The sequence below is a fragment of the Oncorhynchus keta genome, chromosome 25 (genome assembly GCF_023373465.1).
Source record: "Oncorhynchus keta strain PuntledgeMale-10-30-2019 chromosome 25, Oket_V2, whole genome shotgun sequence".
Taxonomy (NCBI): domain Eukaryota; kingdom Metazoa; phylum Chordata; class Actinopteri; order Salmoniformes; family Salmonidae; genus Oncorhynchus; species Oncorhynchus keta.
In genome coordinates this window covers 36825589-36847821 of record NC_068445.1, presented here as the reverse complement: position 1 = coordinate 36847821, position 22233 = coordinate 36825589, and the positions used below count along the sequence as shown (strand labels likewise).

General features: G+C 40.8%; 1 protein-coding gene across 3 annotated transcripts in view; it reads left to right on the top strand.

Moving 5' to 3' along the window:
* LOC118371988 (kinase suppressor of Ras 2-like) overlaps positions 1 to 22233 on the top strand; it is a 122607-nt gene that overhangs the window by 43539 nt on the left and 56835 nt on the right. For all 3 annotated transcript variants that reach the window (XM_052479220.1, XM_052479221.1, XM_052479219.1), the window contains exon 6: positions 16485 to 16657. In XM_052479220.1, coding sequence (XP_052335180.1) covers positions 16485 to 16657 — 173 coding nt within the window. The remainder of the gene's footprint in view (positions 1 to 16484; positions 16658 to 22233) is intronic.

Here is a 22233-nt window from a genome sequence, read left to right as displayed (position 1 = left end):
ACCACTGAAGGAACATGGCTATGGGCCAAATTGCTTTTCTTGCATCTACCAGCATTTTTTTATTGTTAAGGTTTGCTCATTCAGGGGTTAACGTATGGTTTCCTTTTGAAATAATAGGAACTTCAATGTGGATCTACCTAGGAGGAACTCTGGCTGAAATGAATTATACTCTCTCTGTGTTATTTAACATGGAGACATAGTGTGGACATGTCTGATGTTTGATCAGACCATGGAAGTAGATTTCTTTAGGCCCCAGGCCAGACAGACTATCATAAGCTCTCATGTTTTGTGTTTAAAAGTGTGTCTGTTTCAGTGATATCGTCTTGCTGATGAACTAAATATGACCTTTTGATGTTCTGTGTGATCACCAGACACCAGACAGCGACTACAATATCCTTTGAGGAAAAGTTTTGTGATCATGAGATGATAATTCATTGTGTACTTGCTGAGAGATTTTCCTCGCATCACAATTGTCTTTTACCACAAAGATAGAAAACACATGATGTAGATGTTCTTGGGAACAATGTGGCAGCTATTGCAGGTTTATTGGGAAATCTTCAGAGATTATTTTTCATAGAGAGAGAGAGAGAGAGAGAGAGAGAGAGAGAGAGAGAGAGAGAGAGAGGGGGAGAGGAAGGAGAGACACACAGAGAGAGCGAGAGAGACATCAGCCTAAACATCAGCGCCACAGGTAACTTCCACAAAGCTGTGAACGATCGGAGAGACAAGGCAAGAAGGGCATTCTATGCCATCAAAAGGGACATAAAATTTGACATACCAATTAGGATCTGGCAAAAAATACTTGAATCAGTTATAGGACCCATTGCACTTTATGGTTGTGAGGTCTGGGGTCCGCTCACTAACCAAGAATTCACAAAATGGGTCAAACACCAAACACAGGAATGACAAAACACTAAGGTCCTGTTAGTATATAATGTCTGTTTTCTGAGAGTACTGTAACTCATATAACTGAGAATATTGTAACTCATATAACTGAGTACTGTAACTTATATAACTGAGTACTTACTGTAACTCATATAACTGAGAATATTGTAACTCATATAACTGAGTACTGTAACTTATATAACTGAGTACTTACTGTAACTCATATAACTGAGAATATTGTAACTCATATAACTGAGTACTGTAACTCATATAACAGAGTACTGTAACTCATATAACTGATATTACTGTAACTCATATAACAAGAGTACTGTAACTCATATAACAGAGTACTGTAACTCATATAACTGAGTACTGTAACTCATATAACTGAGTACTGTAACTCATATAACAGAGTACTGTAACTCATATAACTGATATTACTGTAACTCATATAACTGAGTACTGTAACTCATATAACTGATATTACTGTAACTCATATAACTGAGAATATTGTAACTCATATAACAGAGTACTGTAACTCATATAACAGAGTACTGTAACTCATATAACTGAGTACTGTAACTCATATAACAGAGTACTGTAACTCATATAACTGATATTACTGTAACTCATATAACAGAGTACTGTAACTCATATAACTGAGTACTGTAACTCATATAACTGAGTACTGTAACTCATAGAACTGAGAGTGTAACTCGTATAACAGAGAGTACTGTAACTCATATAACAGAGTACTATAACTCATATAACTGAGTACTTTAACTCATAGAACTGTGAGTGTAACTCACATAACAGAGTACTATAACTCATATAACTGAGTACTGTAACTCATAGAACTGAGTACTGTAACTCATATAACTGTACTGTAACTCATAACAAGTACTATAACTCATATAACTGAGTACTGTAACTCATAGAACTGAGAGTGTAACTCATATAACAGAGTACTATAACTCTATATAACTGAGTACTGTAACTCATATAACAGAGTACTGTAACTCATATAACTGAACTGTGATTACTGTAACTCATATAACTGATATTACTGTAACTCATATAACAGAGTACTATAACTCATATAACTGAGTACTGTAACTCATAGAACTGAGAGTGTAACTCGTATAACAGAGAGTACTGTAACTCATATAACTGAGCACTATAACTCATATAACTGAGCACTTTAACTCATAGAACTGTGAGTGTAACTCACATAACAGAGTACTATAACTCATATAACTGAGTACTGTAACTCATAGAACTGAGTACTGTAACTCATATAACTCAGTACTGTAACTCATAGAACTGAGAGTGTAACTCATATAACAGAGTACTATAACTCATATAACTGAGTACTGTAACTCATAGAACTGAGAGTGTAACTCATATAACAGAGTACTATAACTCATATAACTGAGTACTGTAACTCATAGAACTGAGTACTGTAACTCATATAACTCAGTACTGTAACTCATAGAACTGAGAGTGTAACTCATATAACAGAGTACTATAACTCATAGAACTGAGTACTTTAACTCATAGAACTGAGTACTGTAACTCATATAACTCAGTACTGTAACTCATAGAACTGAGAGTGTAACTCATATAACAGAGTACTATAACTCATAGAACTGAGTACTGTAACTCATATAACTGAGTACTGTAACTCATAGAACTGAGAGTGTAACTCATATAACTGAGTACTGTAACTCATATAACTGAGAGTGTAACTCATATAACTGAGTACTGTAACTCATATAACTGAGAGTGTAACTCATATAGAGATGCAGTAAAGAAGTCTTCTGCCATAACAGAACATTGACTATAGATCAGTATGGGGAATGATGCCTCAGTCACCATATAACCTCTCTTCAACCTTTATTAAAACAGCATGAAGGTGTCAGTGAAAGACTGATAATATACCCAAAAACCATTTGCATAAAAACAACAGGACTCTTCTTTCTCCATATGGGCCCAGTGAAAGCATCTGAATATGTATTGTTACTGATGTTAGTGAGACCTAGTCAAATACTTTATCTGAACTTTATTGAGTTTGCCTGACACAATGGAACCAATAAAATGTGTATATATATATATATATATATATAATTAATTGTGATTTCTTAGACATTATTGGGTACTATGTGAGACACAAAATCTGTAACACAAAATCTGTAACGCATCAAAATGTAGAAAAATAATACTTTCTGAAGGCATTGTATGTATATATATATATATATATATATATATGCATTACAGATTATATATATATACAATGCCTTCAGAAAGTATTAATTTTCTACATTTTGATGTGTTACAGATTTTGTGTCTCTGCCCTACACACATAGTACCCAATAATGTCTAAGTTTACACAATTCATTAAAAATTAAACGCTGAAATGTCTTGAGTCAAGAAGATTTCAACCAGTCACATGATAAGTTGCATGGACTCACTATGTGTGCAGTAATAGTGTTTAACATTATTTTTTAATGACTACCTCATCTCTGTACCCCACACATACAATTATCTGAGAGGTCCTTCAGTCGAGCAGTGAATTTCAAACACATGATTCAACCACAACAACCAGGGAGGTTTTTCAATGCCTCACAAAGAAGGGTACCTATTGGTAGATGGGTAAAACAAAGCAGACATTCAATATCCTTTTGAGCATGGTGAAGTTATTAATGACACTTTTTGAAGGTATATCAATACACCCAATTACTACAAAGATACAGGCGTCCTTCCTATCTCAGTTGCCGGAGAGGAAGGAAATCAGGGATTTTACCATGGAGGCCAATGGTGACTAAAACAGTTACAGAGTTTAATGGCTGTGATAGGAGAAAACTGAGGATGGATCAACAACATTGCAGTTACTCCACAATACTAACCTAAATGACAAAGTGAAAAGAAGGAAGCCTGTACAGAATAAAAATATTCCAAAAGATGCATCCTGTTTGCAATAAGGCACTAAAGTAAAACTGTAAAAAAGATTGGGTAAGAAATTAACTTTAATTCCTGAATACAAAGCATTATGTTTTGGGCAAAACCAACACAATGCATCAGTGAATACCACTCTTCATATTTTCAAGCATGGTCGTGCCTGCATCATGTTATGGGTATGCTCGTCATCGGCAAGTACTACAGAGTTTTTTTCCCAACACTCTACACAGCAAATTGGATGCAGTCTATCACAGTGCCATCTGTTTTGTCACCAAAACCCCATATTGTCACGGGATACTAGGAGTGGTGGGTTGGAATCAGGTGCAGAGAGCAGGGTTCAGTAAATCATGATTTATTCTCCCGCCAAAAAACGGTCACGCCAACATACAGGGCGCATAGAACAGACCAGCCCAAACACAGGACCAAACAGACCAGCCCAAACACAGGACCAAACAGACCGGAGAATACAAACATGAAACCACAACCAACAGAGTAACAAAAAACAATCCCGCACAAAACAAGGGCGGGTCAAACTACTACATATAGGGAAGCTAATTAAACTCAAATACACACAGGTGAAACTAATAAGACAAAACCAACAGACAAACGGAAAAGGGATCGGTAGTGGCTAGTAGGACGGTGACGACGACCGCCGAGCACCACCAGAACTGGCAGGGGAGCCAACTTCGGCGGAAGTCGTGACACATATACTACCCACCACTGCGACCTGTATGCTCTTGTTGACTGGCCATCGCTTCATACTCGTCGCCAAACCCACTGGCTCAGGTCATCTACAAGTCTCAGCTAGGTAAAGCCCCGCCTTATCTCAGCTCACTGGTCAACATAGCAGCACCCACTCGTAGCACACGCTCCAGCAGGTATATCTCACTGGTCACCCCCAAAGCCAATTCCTCCTTTGGCCGCCTTTCCTTCCAGTGCTCTGCTGCCAATGACTGGAACAAATGGCAAAAATCACTGAAGCTGGAGACCCATATCTCCCTCACTAGCTTTAAGCACCAGCTGTCAGAGCAGCTCACAGATCACTGCACCTGTACATAGCCCATCTGTAAACAGCCCATCCAACTATCTCATCCCCATACTGTATTTATTTATTAATCTTGCTCATTTGCACCCCAGTATCTCTACTTGCACATTAATCTTCTGCACATCTACCATTCCAGTGTCTAATTGCTATATTGTAATTACTTTGCCACCATGGCCTATTTATTGCCTTACCTCCCTTATCTTACCTCATTTGCACTCACTGTATATAGATTTGTATTTTTTTCTACTGTATTATTGACTGTATGTTTGTTTTACTCCATGTTTAACTCTGTGTTGTTGTATGTGTCGAACTGCTGTGCTTTATCTTGGCCAGGTCGCAGTAGCAAATGATAACTTGTTCTCAACTAGCCTACCTGGTTAAATAAAGGTGTTCTCAACTAGCCTACCTGGTTAAATAAAGGTGTTCTCAACTAGCCTACCTGGTTAAATAAAGGTGTTCTCAACTAGCCTACCTGGTTAAATAAAGGTGTTCTCAACTAGCCTACCTGGTTAAATAAAGGTGTTCTCAACTAGTCTACCTGGTTAAATAAAGGTGTTCTCAACTAGCCTACCTGGTTAAATAAAGGTGAAATACATTTTTTATTTTTCTAAATGTTATGACTTTTGTTATGACACTCCTGAACCTGTGACCAGAAACCAGCTGCAAGGGGGCAATACCAAAAAGTAGATGATCCATCTCTTCACAGCACATTCTGCATAGCTGGTTGTATGCCCCATATACTGTATATATAACATTTTGTTGGTAGCAAGAATTTTGTAAAATAATTTTCATTTAAAATAAATTCAACTAATTGTTGAATCAAGTGCCATGAGATCGGAACGTCAAAGATGTCTTCTCAGCATTTTTGTAACCTGTTTGAAGCAGCTGTCATCAAATGGAACTGGTATTTTTTATTTATTAATGAAAATGTTGATGTTCTAAAAAAAAAAAATACAAATCTAATTTGGATCTTTAATATAGGGCAGACAAAGAATTTCCTTACCTTCTCCACCTTCCACTTGCCTTCTCCATTTCTGCGGTAATGCTACAATCAATTGGTTATCAGTTTGTATCGAGCAAACATTCCTATATATTTTAGATAGCTGCATGCGTGACGTAACACCACCATTCATATTCATGATATAATTAATAAAAATAATGATTTTATATTTTTTTATATGTGTTTTTAATCAATTAGTGTATTTGAGTTTAATTAACCAGAATTGTTTTTTATTTTCTTGAGGCTGAAATGTAAATTGTAATCGTTTGTATGGCTTGGTTGAGAAAGGGCGATGCTTTGAACAAGGTTTAATTTTTAATTAACTGAAAATAAGAGGTTGTAATCTGCATGAAGGTAAAAAGCGATTTTGTAATGAAGAATGAGCCTGCCTTAAAAATCAACTGGAGAACCATTTTGGGCTTAAGTATAACTTTTGTATGAGTGACGCTTTTAGTGAGAGGTTCAATGCTTTAATATTTAAAAACCCCCAAACTCATATTCATTATATAAATAGGCATGTTTAATTTTCTCTGGCTTACCATTCCAAATACATTTTAATAATATTGCTCATATACATTAAGAAACGAGTCATCTGGAGTAATCAGGGCCATAAGTAAGTAAGTAAACTGTGATATGACTGATGTGTTAAGCAGTGTGATTTTTCCATAAATAGACAGGTACCTCTCCATGGTTGCAAGATCTTGTTTATTTTGGCAAACTTTCTATTGAAATGAGTCTTGGTAAGTTATTTTATATCTTTAGGGATATGAATATTAAGTATGTCTACTTCACCATCATATCATTTTATAACTACAGGGTAATGTCATAATCATTTAGTCCAGAGAAGCGAGAGAAATGATCTAGATCGTCAATGAGACTACACAGTTATCCAGGACTGGACGTCGGCACTTTTGTTTTTAGGCCGTGGATTTCCTAACCCTTGATCTTATTCTTGATCTGATCTTAAGAGAGAGCATTTCAATGGCCATAACAAATACATTTGGAGATAATGGACATCCTTGTTTATCCAATAGAATCATAAGTGAAAACCCTGCCTATCTTGCCACTTCAGGCACGCTAGAGCAAACGCTTAAAGTATTTGTCAGGGTTCAAATAGTATCTGAACCCAGCTCTGAGGTTAGTTAGTACAGAGGTATGCAGATGGAATCTCTGCAGTGCTTTTTAGGAGAAGGACACAATAGTTAATGAACCAACAGTACAGGCTGTAGTTCTTCAGTGGAAAATATTCCCACAGGTTGTGATGATTCACACGTAGAGACAGGAACCTGTGGAATAGTCATGACGTACGCTTTTCACTTCCTTTCATTTGATTTATCCGCAAAGGATGTGTTTGTTTGAAGTGTTGCATTTCTCTCTGCGGTCTTACGACGGATCAAATGAGGATTCCTTCAGTCTATATCAACGTAATTGGGGTGTGTGTGTGTGTGTGTGCGTGCTTGCATGTGTGTTCCTATTTGCTCTTCTGTGTAATGTCCACACCAGATAGTGGTGTTTTCCTGCTCCCTCCAGCAATGCTGATGTCTTGCCAAGAAAGGGAGTTGAGCCTTTAAAGAAAATCAAAGTGTTTTTAGGTTGCATCAGGTTTTCAGCTCTATAAACACAGTCACGACACTGGGCAATGGGATTCTGATTCAACTAACTCTATACATTGTAGAATGTACAAATAACAAGGCTATGAACTTCAGACCCCGAACATCAATCTACGGCAGGGTAGCCTAGTGGTTAGAGCGTTGGACTAGTAACTGGAAGGTTGCAAGTTCAAATCCCTGAGCTGACAAGGTACAAATCTGTCGTTCTGCCCCTGAACAGGCAGTTAACCCACTGTTCCTAGGCCGTCATTGAAAATAAGAATTTGTTCTTAACTGACTTGCCTAGTTAAATAAAGGTACAATTTTAAATGTAAAAAATAAAATAAAAACTGTGACAGTGTGTGTCCCATTATTCATAATAATATAAAATATACTGTACCTTACTAGCGTGCAACTTAGAGTTTACTCATGCTAGTATGAAATCTATAACGTGGATATTGCAACCCCCACATAGAATATGTTGACTCTCACCTCAAAGATTTCCCTGGCTGAAGGTATGATGGCACACTTACCAGTACTAGTGTGCTTATTGAGCTAGGTAGGGTACACTTAAGCCCTACTTAGTCCAAGGACCACTCATCATATGGAAAGAATCCATATAATGGATGGTGTTGACTCCCACATTAAGAGAATTCCCTTTCTGACAGTATGTTGAAATATGACAGTAGCCTTATGTTCCATGTCCCCCCCCCAGGACTGAACAGACTGCCATGCTGCTGATTTCAGCAATCGTGGTAGAATTATTCACACTCTAATGACATCTTACTTGACACCTGTCATCCTCCATCCTCTCAATTCAATCCAAGGGGCTTTATTGGCATGGGGAACATATGTTAACATTGTCAAAGCAAGTGAGGTAGATAATATACAAAAGTGAAATAAACAATACAAATGAACAGTAAATATTACACTCACAGAAGTTCCAAAAGAATAAAGACATTTCAAATGTCATATTATGTTTATATATATATATATACAGTGTTGTAACGATGTTAAAGTACAAAAGGGAAAATAAATAAGCATAAATATGGGTTGTATTTACAATGGTGTTTGTTCTTCACTGGTTGCCCTTTTCTTGTGGCGACAGGTCACAAAAATTGCTGCTGTGATGGCACACTGTGGAAATTCACCCAATAGATATGGGAGTTTATCAACATTGGGTTTGTTTTCGAATTCTTTGTGGATCTGTGTAATCTGAGGGAAATATGTGTCTCTAATATGGTCATACATTGGGCAGGTTAGGAAGGTTAGGAAGTGCAGCTCAGTTTCCACCTCCTTTTGTAGGCAGTGAGCACATAGCCTGTCTTCTCTTGTGAGCCAGGTCTGCCTAAGCCGGCCTTTCTCAATAGCAAGGCTATGCTCACTGAGTCTGTACATAGTCACAGCTTTCCTTAAGTTTGTGTCAGGGACAGTAGTCAGGTATTCTGCCACTGTGTACTCTCTGTTTAGGGCCAACTAGCATTCTAGTTTTTTTGTTAATTCTTTCCAATGTGTCAAGTAATTATCTTTTTGTTTTCTCATGATTTGGTTGGGTCTAATTGTGCTGCTGTCCTGTGGTTCTGTGGGGTCACTTTGTGTTTGTGAACAGAGCCCCAGGACCACCTTGCTTAGGGGACTCTTCTCCAGGTTCATCTCTCTGTAGGTGATGGCTTTGTTATGGAAGGTTTGGGAATCGCTTCCTTTTAGGTGGTTGAAGAATTTAAAGGCTCTTTTCTGGATTTTGATAATTAGCGGGTATCGGCCTAATTCTGCTCTGCATGCAGTATTTGGTGTTTTATGTTGTACACTGAGGATATTTTTGGTGTTTGGTGTTTGTCCTATTTTGTGAATTCTTGGTTTGGTGAGCAAACCCCAAACCTCACAACCACAAAGGGCAATGGGTCCTATAACTGATTCAAGTATTTTTTGCCACATCCTAATTGGTATATCAAATTTTATGTCCCTTTTGATGGCATAGAATGCCCTTCTTGCCTTGTCTCTCCGATTGTTCACAGCTTTGTGGAAGTTACCTGTGGCGCTGATGTTTAGGCCAAAGTATGTTAGTGGACGGTGTCAAGATGGAATTTGCATTTGTGGTCCTGGCGACTGGACCTTTTTTGGAACACCATCTCTCTCTCTCTCCATCTCTCTCATCTCTTTGTAGTAAGCAGCCATATTGGGAGTCCCTCTCTCCTTCTCTCAATTCAATTCAAAATACTTTATTGGCATGGGAAACATATGTTTACATTGTGCAAGTGAAATAGATAATAAACAATCATAAATTAACAGTTTTAACAAACGTTTTAAAAGAATATAGGCTATTCAAATGTTATATTATTGGCTATGTACAATGCACCAATGTGCAAATAGTTGGAAGTATATAAAATACAAATAAATAAACAGATAAATGTTTATATCTCTTTCTCTCTTTCTCTCTTTCTCTCTTTCTCTCTTTCTCTCTTTCTGTCTGTCTGTCTGTCTGTCTGTCTGTCTGTCTGTCTGTCTGTCTGTCTGTCTGTCTGTCTGTCTGTCTGTCTGTCTGTCTGTCTGTCTGTCTGTCTGTCTGTCTGTCTGTCTGTCTGTCTGTCTGTCTGTCTGTCTGTCTGTTTGTCTGTCCGTCCGTCCGTCCGTCCGTCCGTCTGTCTGTCTTTCTCTCTCACTCTCTCTCATTCTTTCTGTCCACACATAGGGAGAGATGAATGGGCCAAATTAGATTTTAATGCATAATGTGGTTTTAGAGTTATTGCCGACAAAGGCTTTAGTGAGAAAGTGATAACCTGCAGGCAGCTTCCTTATTGCAGAAGAAAGATTGTGACAATGTGTCGGAGGACTTTAAAAGGTCTAATTGTGTGACTGAGGATATGTCCTGCAGGCTTATACTAACTGACTGCAGTCTCACTCTGCCTGCCTGGGACACTGTGTCTCTGTCTGTCTGTTTCTGTTTCTCTGCCTCCCTGGGACACTGTGTCTCTGTCTGTCTGTTTCTGTTTCTCTGCCTGCCTGGGACACTGTGTCTGTGTCTGTTTCTGTTTCTGTTTCTCTGCCTCCCTGGGACACTGTGTCTCTGTCTGTCTGTTTCTGTTTCTCTGCCTGCCTTGGACACTGTGTCTCTGTCTGTCTGTTTCTGTCTATTTCTGTTTCTCTATCTCTACCTGCCTGGGACTCTGTGGCTCTATCTGTCTGTTTCTGTCTGTCTGTCTCTCTCTCTCTCTGTCTGTCTGTCTGTCTGTCTGTCTGTCTGTCTGTCTGTCTGTCTGTCTGTCTGTCTGTCTGTCTGTCTGTCTTTATCTCTGTGTCTCTCTCTGTCTGTCTGTCTCTCTCTCTCTGTCTGTCTGTCTGTCTGTCTGGCACTTTCTATCATTAGCGGGTATTGTCCTTATTCTGCTCTGCATGCATTATTTGGTGTTTTACGTTGTACACTGAGGATATTTTTGCTAAATTTCTCAATTTGGTGTTTGTCCCATTTTGTGAAATCTTGGTTGGTGAGTGGACCCCAGACCTCACAACCATAAAGGGCAATAGGTTCTATAACTGATTTCAAGTATTTTTTAGCCAGATCCTAATTGGTATGTCAAATGTTATGTTCATTTTGATGGCGTAGAAGGCCCTTCTTGCCTTGACTCTCAGATTGTTCACAGCTTTGTGGAAGTTACCTGTGGCGCTGATGTTTAGGCCGAGGTATGTATTGTTTTTTGTGTGCTGTAGGTGGACGGTGTCAAGATGGAATTTGTATTTGTGGTCCTGGTGCCTGGATTTTTTGGAACACCATTATTTTTTGTCTTACTGAGATTTACTGTCAGAGCCCAGGTCTGGCAGAATTTGTTCAGAAGATCTAAATGCTGCTGTAGGCCCTCCTTGGTTGGGGACAGAAGCACCAGATCATCAGCAAACAGTAGACATTTGACTTCAGATTCCGGTAGGGTGAAGCTGGGTGCTGCAGACTGTTCTAGTGCCCTCACCAATTTGTTGATATATGTGTTGAAGAGGGTGGTGCTCAAGCTGCATCCCTGTCTCACCCCATGGCCCTGTGGAAAGAAATGTATGTGTTTTTTTGCCAATTTTAGCTGCACATTTGTTGTTTGTGTACATGGATTTTATAATGTTGTAGGTTTTTCCCGCAACACAACTTTTCATCAATTTGTATAGCAAACCTTCATGCCAAATTGAGTCAAAAGCTTTTTTGAAATCAACAAAGTATGAGAAAACGTTGCCTTTGTTCTAGTTTGTTCGTGAATTAGTGTGTTTAGGGTGAATAGGTGGTCTGTCGTATGGTAATTTGGTTAAAAAACCATTTGACATTTGGTCAGTACATTGTTTTCACTGAGGAAATGTACGAGTCTTACTGTTAATGATATTGCAGAGGATTTTCCCACGGTTACTGTTTACACATATCCCACGGAAGTTATTGGGGTCAAATTTGTCTCCACTTTTGTGGATTGGGGTGATCAGTCCTTGGTTCCAAATATCGGGGTAGATGACAGAGCTAAGGATGATGTTAAAGAGTTTAAGTATAGCCAATTGGAATTTGTGGTCTGTATATTTTATCATTTCATTTAGGACACCATCAACACCACATGCCTTTTTGGGTTGGAGGGTTTGTATTTTGTGCTGAAGTTCATTCAATGTAATTGGAGAATCCAGTGGGTTCTGGTAGTCTTTAATAGCTGATTCTAATATGTGTAATTGATCATGCATATGTTTTTGCTGTTTGTTCTTTGTTACAGAGCTAAAGGGATTGGAGAAGTGGTTTATTCACACATCTCCGTTTTGGATAGATAACTCTCTGTGTTGTTGTTTGTTTAGTGTGTTCTAATTTTCCCCAGAAGTGGTTAGATTGTATGGATTCTTCAATTACATTGAGCTGATTTCTGAAGTGTTCCTTCTTTTTCCCATAGTGTATTTCTGTGTCATGTTAGTGATTTTGTCACATTCTAACCATCGTTCTTGTGTGTTTTCCTTGTTTTAGTGTTGGTCAGGACGTGAGCTGGGTGGGCATTCTATGTTGTGTGTCTGGTTTGTCTATTTCTATGTTTGGCCTGATATGGTTCTCAATCAGAGGCAGGTGTTAGTCATTGTCTCTGATTGGGAACCATATTTAGGTAGCCTGTTTTGTGTTGGGTTTTGTGGGTGGTTGTCTCCTGTGTCAGTATTTGTACCACACGGGACTGTTCCTTGTTTTCATGTTCCTTGTTTTCATGTTCCTTGTTTTCATGTTCCTTGTTTTCATGTTCCTTGTTTTCATGTTCCTTGTTTTCATGTTCCTTGTTTTCATGTTCCTTGTTTTCATGTTCCTTGTTTTCATGTTCCTTGTTTTCATGTTCCTTGTTTTCATTTTTCTTGTTTTGTAGTCTATTTCATGTATAGTTTTCGTTATTAAAAGAACCACTCTACGTCTTGGTCCGATCCCTGCTACTACACCTCTTCTTCAGAGGAAGAAGAGAACCGTTACAGATTTGCCATAGTGAAGGTGTACTGTAGGCTCGGGTTTTCTGGGTCTCTATGTTTTTGTTTGGATAGGTTTCTCAATTTCTTTGTTATGTTTTTGCATTCTTCATCAAACAATTTGTCATTATTGTTAACTTTCTTAGGTTGTCTGCTTGACATTTTTAGATTTGATAGGGAAGCTTTAGGTTAAATATACTGTTTTGGTTTTCTTACTGCCAAGTTTACACCTTCACTATTACAGTGGAACATTTTTTCCAGGAATCTGTCTTAAAGGGATTGAATTTGTTGTTGTCTCATTGTTTTTTGGTAGGTTTCTACACTACTTTCCTTCCAACTATAGTGTTTCTTAATATTATGCAGTTCCTTTGGCTTTGATGCCTCATGATTGAGTATGTATCTGTTCAAGTACTGTGATTCAAGACTGTGATTTTGCTGTGATCTGATAGGGGTGTCAGTGGGATGACTGTAAATGCTCTGAGAGACTCTGTGTTGAGGTCAGTGATAAAGTAGTCTACAGTACTACTACCAAGGGATGAGCTGTAGATGTACCTACCGTAAGAGTCTCCTTGAAGCCTACCATTGACTATGCACAGACCCAGCGTGTGACAGAGCTATAGGTGTACCTACCGTAAGAGTCTCCTTGAAGCCTACCATTGACTATGCACAGACCCAGCGTGTGACAGAGCTATAGGTGTACCTACCGTAAGAGTCTCCTTGAAGCCTACCATTGACTATGCACAGACCCAGCGTGTGACAGAGCTATAGATGTACCTACCGTAAGAGTCTCCTTGAAGCCTACCATTGACTATGCACAGACCCAGCGTGTGACAGAGCTATAGATGTACCTACCGTAAGAGTCTCCTTGAAGCCTACCATTGACTATGCACAGACCCAGCGTGTGACAGAGCTATAGGTGTACCTACCGTAAGAGTCTCCTTGAAGCCTACCATTGACTATGCACAGACCCAGCGTGTGACAGAGTTGCAGGAGTTGTGACCTGTTATTGTTGGTTGTTTTGTCATAATTGTGTCTAGGGGGGGCATATTTGGGAGGGAATGTTGTCACCTCCAGGTAGGTGTTTGTCCCCCTGTGTGCTGAGGGTGACATTCACCACAGACTAGGACTATGCCCCAAGGCCTGGAAATGGTTGATCTCCCCTTCTAGGATGGAGAAGCTGTCATCGTTAAAGTATGGGAATTCTATTGGGGGGGATATAGGTAGCAAACATGAGGAGATCATTTCCTTATTAATTTCAAGCCAGATGTCAAATGTTTCTGTTCTAACTAATTTAATAGAGGGGATTAGTTCTGATCTATAACAAATTAGCATACCCCTTGAGTCCCTTCCCTGTTTCACACCTGGTAGTTTGATGGATGGGACTACCAGCTTTCTGTAACCTAGTGAGTAACCAGGGGCTCCTCTATACCATGTTTCTTGCAAGATGTCAACGTCTGTATTTCTGATTTCTTTGATGAAGTCTTGGTTCATGCTCTTTAGGCCAAATGCAGATGACCTCTGACCTTGTATATTCCAGGATGAGATAGTAAATGCTTTGTGTTCCATAGTGTCTAGTGTTGTTTTCCTGTGGCTGGGACCATTACGGTAGGTGTGAGCAGAGCATGTTGAGCATCAAATACATACCACTTAGGTCGCAGGATGGACCTTGAGCGGGTGTATTAGTGGGGGTTGGGCCGGTGTATTAGATGACTCCTTGCTGTCCCCAGTCCACCTGACCGTGCTGCTGCTCCAGTTTCAACTGTTCTGCCTTATTATTATACGACCATGCTGGTAATTTATGAACATTTGAACATCTTGGCCATATTCTGCTATAATCTCCACCCGGCACAGCCAGAAGAGGACTGGCCACCCCACATAGCCTGGTTCCTCTCTAGGTTTCTTCCTAGGGTTTGGCCTTTCTAGGGAGTTTTTCCTAGCCACCGTGCTTCTACACCTGCATTGCTTGCTGTTTGGGGTTTTAGGCTGGGTTTCTGTTCAGCACTTTGAGATATCAGCTGATGTACGAAGGGCTATATAAATACATTTGATTTGATTTGATTAGTTGGGGTTGGGCCATGTTGAGGCCCTTGCTGCAGAGGCAGGGTGCATGGGGGGGAGGGCATAAGACTGATCTGGGGAGGCTTATTAAATTCATTTCTCTCTTTCTCTCTCTCTCACTCTCACTCTCTCTCACTCTCACTCTCTCTCACTCTGTGCACTCCACTCTGTCACTTTCGCTCTGTCTCTGTTTCTCTATCTCACACTCAGCCTTCAGGGAGAATGATGATATGACGTCTCAGGATATTTTACATGTCTGAAGTTATTTGAGTTTGCCGTTTTCAAAGTATAAAATGAGGGGGGGGGGGGACTCTGGATAACCCTAGCCATGTTATACTGCATCTTTCAACTGATGGCTATACATCATCAACAGTTTTATAACTGTAGTTGTATAAGAAGTTGTATTATAAGAGCTTTTTAACATTTGGACCCATTCAAGAGTTGTTCTTATTTTTTACTATTTTGTACAATTTTCTGCATTGTAGAATATGGTAACCAAAAACGTGTTAATCAAGTCAAAATATGTTTTATATTTTAGATTCTTCAAAGTAGCCACCCTTTGCCTTGATGACAAAACATTCCAGTGTTATACTTGCTATATTGTATTTACTTTGCCACCATGGCCTTTTTTTTTGTTGCTTTTACCTCCCTTATCTCACCTCATTTGCTCACAACGTATATAGACTTACTTTTCTACTGTATTATTGACTGTATGTTTGTTTTACTCCATGTGTAACTCTGTGTTGTTGTATGTGTCGAACTGCTACCTGGTTAAATAAAGGTGAAATAAATAAATAAATAAATACAAATCTCATCCCAAACCATCTCAATTGGTTGAGGTCGGGTGATTGTGGAGGCCAGGTCATCTGATGCAGCACTCCATCACCATCCTTATTGGTCAAATAGCCCTTACACAGCCTGGAGGTGTGTTTTGGGTCATTGTCCTGTTGAAAAACAAAAGATAGTCCCAAACCAGATGGAATGGCGTATCACTGCAGAATGCTGTGGTAGCCATGTTGGTTAAGTGTGCCTTGAATTCTAAATAAATCACTGACAGTGTCACCAGCAAAGCACCATCACACCTCCTCCTCCATGCTTCACGGTGGGAACCACAAATGCGGAGATCATCCGTTCACCTACTCTGTGTCTCACAAAGACATGGTGATTGGAACCAAAAATCTCACATTTGGATTCATCAGACCAAAGGACAGATTTACACCAGTCTAATGTCCATTGGCCCAAGCAAGTCTCTTCTTATTGGTGTATTTTAGTTGTAGTTTCTTTGCAGCAATTCGACCATGAAGGCCTGTCTCCTCTGAACAGTTGATGTTGAGATGTGTCTTTTACTTGAACTCTGTGTATAATTGAAGAATAAAGCTTTATAACTGTAATTTATAACTGTTTAATTACAGATTAACTGTTTCTCTGTGCGTAAGAGCTTTCAAATTGTATAATATCAGTTTATAACTGTTTAATAAGAGTCATTTTGTATTTCTATGTGTCTCAGAGTGAAGCAGAAGAAGTCCAAGCCTCAGCACCTGAAGATCAACAGTAGTATGGGGAGCTGTGAGAACCTGCCGACCCAGCGTTCACCCCTACACTCCTCTGACCATCGCTCCCTCCGTTCCTTTTTCTTCCCCACCTTCATGCCCTCCACTCCCCCTGTCTACTCCGATGCAAGTAAGTACCCTTTTTTAGAACACTAAGCCTTATAGTACCCGTTAGTCTAGGAGTGTTCAATTCTATCTCAAAATGGCCGATGTGGGTGCAAGGAGTAACTCACCCGATTCAACTAATAAAATCTTGATTGAAGATTGTCATTGCTTGGCTCGTTGAACCAGGGGTGTTATCTAGTGTGCAGTGGTTTAAATTACTTAAGTAAAAATACTTGAAAGTACTACTTAAGACGTTTTTTGGGGTATCTGTACTCCTAACTTTACTATGTATATTTTTGACAACTTTTACTTTTACTTCACTACAGTCCTAAAGAAAATTATATACTTTTAACTCCATACATTTTCCCTGACACCCAAAAGTACTCTTTACATTTTGAATGCTTAGCAGGACAGGAAAATGAACAAATTCACACACTTATCAAGAGAACATACCTGGTCATCCCTACAGCCCCTGATCTGGCGGACTCACTAAACACACATGCTTTGTTTGTAAATGATGTCTGAGTATTGGAGTGCGCCCCTGGCTATCCATAAAATTAAAATAAACAGGAAAATGATGCCTACTTTTGATACTTAAGAATATATTAGTGATTACATGTACTTTTGATACTTAAGTACATTTCAAATCAAATACTTTTAGAGTTTTACTCAAGTAGTATTTTAATGGGTGACTTTCACTTTTTCTTGAGTCATTTTCTATTAAGGTATCTTTACTTTTACTCGAGTATGACAATTGGGTACTTTCTCCACCACTACTAGTGTGTTACATGATTGTTGATTGTCCACTGTCTGTCTACAGGTCTTTCTCTAGTAATGACTTTATGGGAGCATCACGTTTTAGGGAAGAACCAGATGCAGACAGTGTCGAAGTAACAAGATTGTATTACTAGAACAGGGGGCAGGCAAAACAACAGGTCAAGGGCAGGCAGAGGTCAGTAATCCAGATCAGAGTCCATGGTACAGAACGACAGGCAGTCTCGGCGTCAGGGCAGGCAGAGGTTAATAATCCAGGTTGGTGTGACAAGGTACAGAACGGCAGGCAGATTGGGGAAAACTGGGAAAACTAGAAAACAGGAACTAGAAAGAGACAGGAGCAAGGGAAGAAACGCTGGTAGACTTGACAAACAAAACAAACTGGCAACAGACAAACAGAGAACTCAGGTATAAATACAGTGGGGATAATGGGGAAGATGGGCGACACATGGAGGGGTGTGGAGACAAGCAAGCACAAAGACAGGTGAAACAGATCAGGGAGTTTAGGGAGTTTAGCCATACTTAAACACATAACAAGCATAACAATCGGTCCTGAACGAGAGAGCGAGACGGGGACGATGTGAGGAGACTGAGAATGACGGAAGGAGGCAGGGACAGGGATGTCAGGGAATGAAATATGGACGTCGATAGGGGATCTGAATGGGTCTAGACTCTGACTAATAGTCCTTGATTAATTGTTTGGGGTTTTAGACTGGGCTTCTGTCACTTTGTGACATCGGCTGATGTAAAAAAAGCCTTTATAAATACATTTGATTGATTGTCAGGTATTACCATGGAAGTCTGGATTCACATTGTGGACTCGAGGGTATACGAGAAGCAGCAGGAAGTTGCTCTTTACACATCCGTACACAGACTCCTACATAGGCTATACATACACAAAACAAAGATAATGCATAATGGTTATCGCTCAAGTTGTCTACTTCAATTAATCTCCTGCAACATAAAATGGGATGAATGATGTGCCTGTTTGTGTGTTTTTGTAGGGAGTGAAAGAGGGAGAGAAAGGGGGGGAGAGAGAGAGAGTCAGACAAACAGGGAGAGAGTTAAGGATAGAGAGAGAAAGAATGAGAGAGCAGGAGAGAGAAGGAGTCAGATAGACGGACAGAGAGAGAGAGTTTAGGATAGAGAGAGAAAGAACGAGAGAGCAGGAGAGAGAGAGACAGAGAGAGAGTCAGACAGACGGACTGACAGAGAGTTTAGGATAGAGAGATATAGAACGAGAGCGCAGGAGAAAGGGAGAGTCAGACAGACAGACAGACAGACAGAAAGTTTAGGATAGAGAGAGATAGAACGAGAGCGCAGGAGAAAGGGACAGACAGACAGACAGACAGACAGACAGACAGACAGACAGACAGACAGACAGACAGACAGACAGACAGACAGACAGACAGACAGACAGACAGACAGACAGACAGTTTAGGATAGAGAGAGATAGAACGAGAGCGCAGGAGAAAGGGAGAGTCAGACAGACAGACAGACAGACAGACAGACAGACAGACAGACAGACAGACAGACAGTTTAGGATAGAGAGAGATAGAACGTGACAGTGATGATAGTTCTTCCTGCTGCATGATGGAATATGATAAGCTTCTTGTTAAGTCATGTTTAATACGACACCAGTTGCTAAAAGTCAAGTGCTCCTGGTAATCCAATATCTCCCTCAGTAATTACTGTCTTTGTAATTGAATGTAATTTAAATGTCACGTAAGTACAAATAAGTATAATTACTGTCTCTTGTTCTTTATGTCAGTGTTAGGGGCTCGCGCCTCTAGATATTCAGGACTATAAACTAAGTGTGTTTAATTCCAGTGTTTGAGGACCACTGATGGTTCAGCTTTTTCTTGCCGTCAGTGACTGACTAGACTACTGATGTGTCTATTCTCTGTCCAGTGAGACTAATTGACCAAGTGATTACCAGGGATAAGATAGAACCAAAGAGGTTGACTTTAACATCAGATCTAGAATCAAATAACCTTACCTAACAGTAACCATTAGTAATTTGGACAAAATATCTGACCCAGAACCAGAGGTTAAGGTCAAAGTCCACCCACTCCAGAACAACTGACATGGCCCTCCACCCACTAGAACAACTGACATGGCCTGGCCCTCCACCCACTAGAACAACTGACATGGCCCTCCACCCACTAGAACAACTGACATGGCCTGGCCCTCCACCCACTAGAACAACTGACATGGCCTGGCCCTCCACCCCCTAGAACAACTGACATGGCCTGGCCCTCCACCCACTAGAACAACCGTCACGAGAACAACCGACATGGCCTGGCCCTCCACCCACTAGAGCAACTGACATGGCCTGGCCCTCCACCCCCTAGAACAACTGACATGGCCTGGCCCTCCACCCACTAGAACAACCGTCATGAGAACAACCGACATGGCCTGGCCCTCCACCCACTAGAGCAACCGACATGGCCTGGCCCTCCACCCACTAGAGCATGGCCTGGCCCTCCACCCACTAGAACATGGCCTGGCCCTCCACCCACTAGAACAACTGACATGGCCTGGCCCTCCACCCACTAGAACAACTGACATGGCCTGGCCCTCCACCCACTAGAACAACTGACATGGCCTGGTCCTCCACCCACTAGAACAACTGACATGGCCTGGCCCTCCAACCACTAGAACTACTGACATGGCCTGGCCCTCCACTCATTATATTCCTGTGGCTCTGACAAAGACATTAGAGATTAAGACAATTGCCTATCTAAGGCAGTTATTCATAGTAAGTGGCGGCATCCCTAATGCTTTTATCTGTCTGCTTAGCCTCCACCTGGGGTCCCAGTGCGGCTCATAGCAGGACAGAGCCACGGAGCAGGCCTGGTGGGTGTTGTCAGTCTGTTAATGGGTCTGCTTGGGGTCCGGAAAGAAAGATAGATATCCAGAATGCTGCCGCAGTTTTATTGAGCACGCTGTGCCGTAAAGTATCTGCTTGGGATCTGCTCAGCACAGCTCATCTGTAAAAGCCCCTTCTGGCATTACAAGAACCAAGCAACTGGCTCTGATATCTGTTTCAAAGAGCAGGGACCCCATGAGGACCCATGAGGACCCATGAGGACCCCATGAGGACCCACATGGCTCAATTTACCACTGTTGCCAGGTAAACACAGACACCACCTGGCTCATTTTACCACTTCCAGCTAAACACAGACACCACCAGGCTCATTTTACCTCTGCTGTCTGGTAAACACAGACACCACCAGGCTCATTTTACCACCGCTTCCAGCTAAACACACCAGGCTCATTTTTCCACCACTTCCAGCTAAACACAGACACCACCAGGATCATTTTACCACCTCTGCCAGGTAAACAAAACACTGCCTTTATAATTTGACCACCACTTCTAATGAACACTTCTGCTCCCCACATAAACAGTATAATGACTAGGACAGACATTCACTGCCTGAGGTAGTTCTGGTCCAGATCTGTTTGTGTTGTTTTACGTCATTTAGTAGACATACTCTATTCCAGAGCAATTAGAGTTTAGTGACTTGCTCAAGGGCACATTGACAGATGTCTCACCTTGTCAGCTCAGGGATTCAAACCAGCAACCTTTCGGTTTTAACGCTTTTAACCACAGGCCTACCTGCCATATGAGTTGGGAAGACAGCACAAACAGATCTGGGACCAGGTCTGAGGGGCTTTGGCCCATTTGTAGAAGATAATATGTATTTTCTAACGTGTAGTTTTTAATGACCATCACCATCACCATGTACAACAGGAAATTCTAGGGCACTTGGTGATAGGTGAGAAGAGGGAGGGGTGTTCTCCTCGTCAAAGATGACATCAAAACAATATTCTGTAGAAAAGGTCATACCCACACGTTGAATGGTTGTCATGGAAACAGTGCTGGCAACAAGGCTCTTTGTCTCCAGTCGAACGGAGGAGTTTGTTTCACACCGTGGAAATTACAGTTACATTTCACCACTGCTCTTTGCCAACTTCTGCTACTGAGAATACACATTGTATTAAAGAAAAATACTTCAAACTTGTTATTGTGTTTCAAATCATCCAGCCCTGTCTTCTGACTCTTTTTCCATTTACCTTTATTTAACTAGGCAAGTCAGGTGAGAACATTTTCTTATTTTCAATGACGGCCTGGAAACAGTGGGTTTAACTGCCTGTTCAGGGGCAGAACGACAGATTTGTACCTTGTCAGCTCGGGGGTTTGAACTTGCAACCTTCCGGTTACTAGTCCAACGCTCTAACCACTAGGCTACCCTGCCGCCCCATTTGGTTTCCACACATAAGGATACCACTGCTGTAGATGCCTGTGATCAGAAAGGCAGACATGTTTTTTCTACTTTATGGTGTAATATCCTCCATGTCTATGTATCCTCTCTCTCTCCCTGATGTTTGGCTGTTTGTCATCTTATTAGATTATGACACGAGTGGGGAGGGGGATGGGGGGGTGGAGGGGTAAGGAGGCTGTGAGTCTATCCAAATTAAAGAGAAAGAATGGGGGACACTGTTGTCTGGCGCCTTTGGGTTACTCTGACATCCGTCTGTGTGTGTGTGTGTGTGTCGTGTGTGTGTGCACGTGTGTGTTGGCTTGAGAGGCACACATGTGCAAAGATTCATCAAGTCAGGCCCAAAGATGTCAACCCCATGCGATGTTGCGGTTACGAGGCTGTTAGTGTAAACAGACTAAACAATAAGCAGATGATGTCACTTCCCCTTCTCTATCAGATTATCAGGCTGCATGAGTGTAATTTAGCGACGTATTGGACTGTGAACCAGAGACACAGAGACACAGAGTTTGTGTGTGCAACAGAAACTCGGAAATGCAGT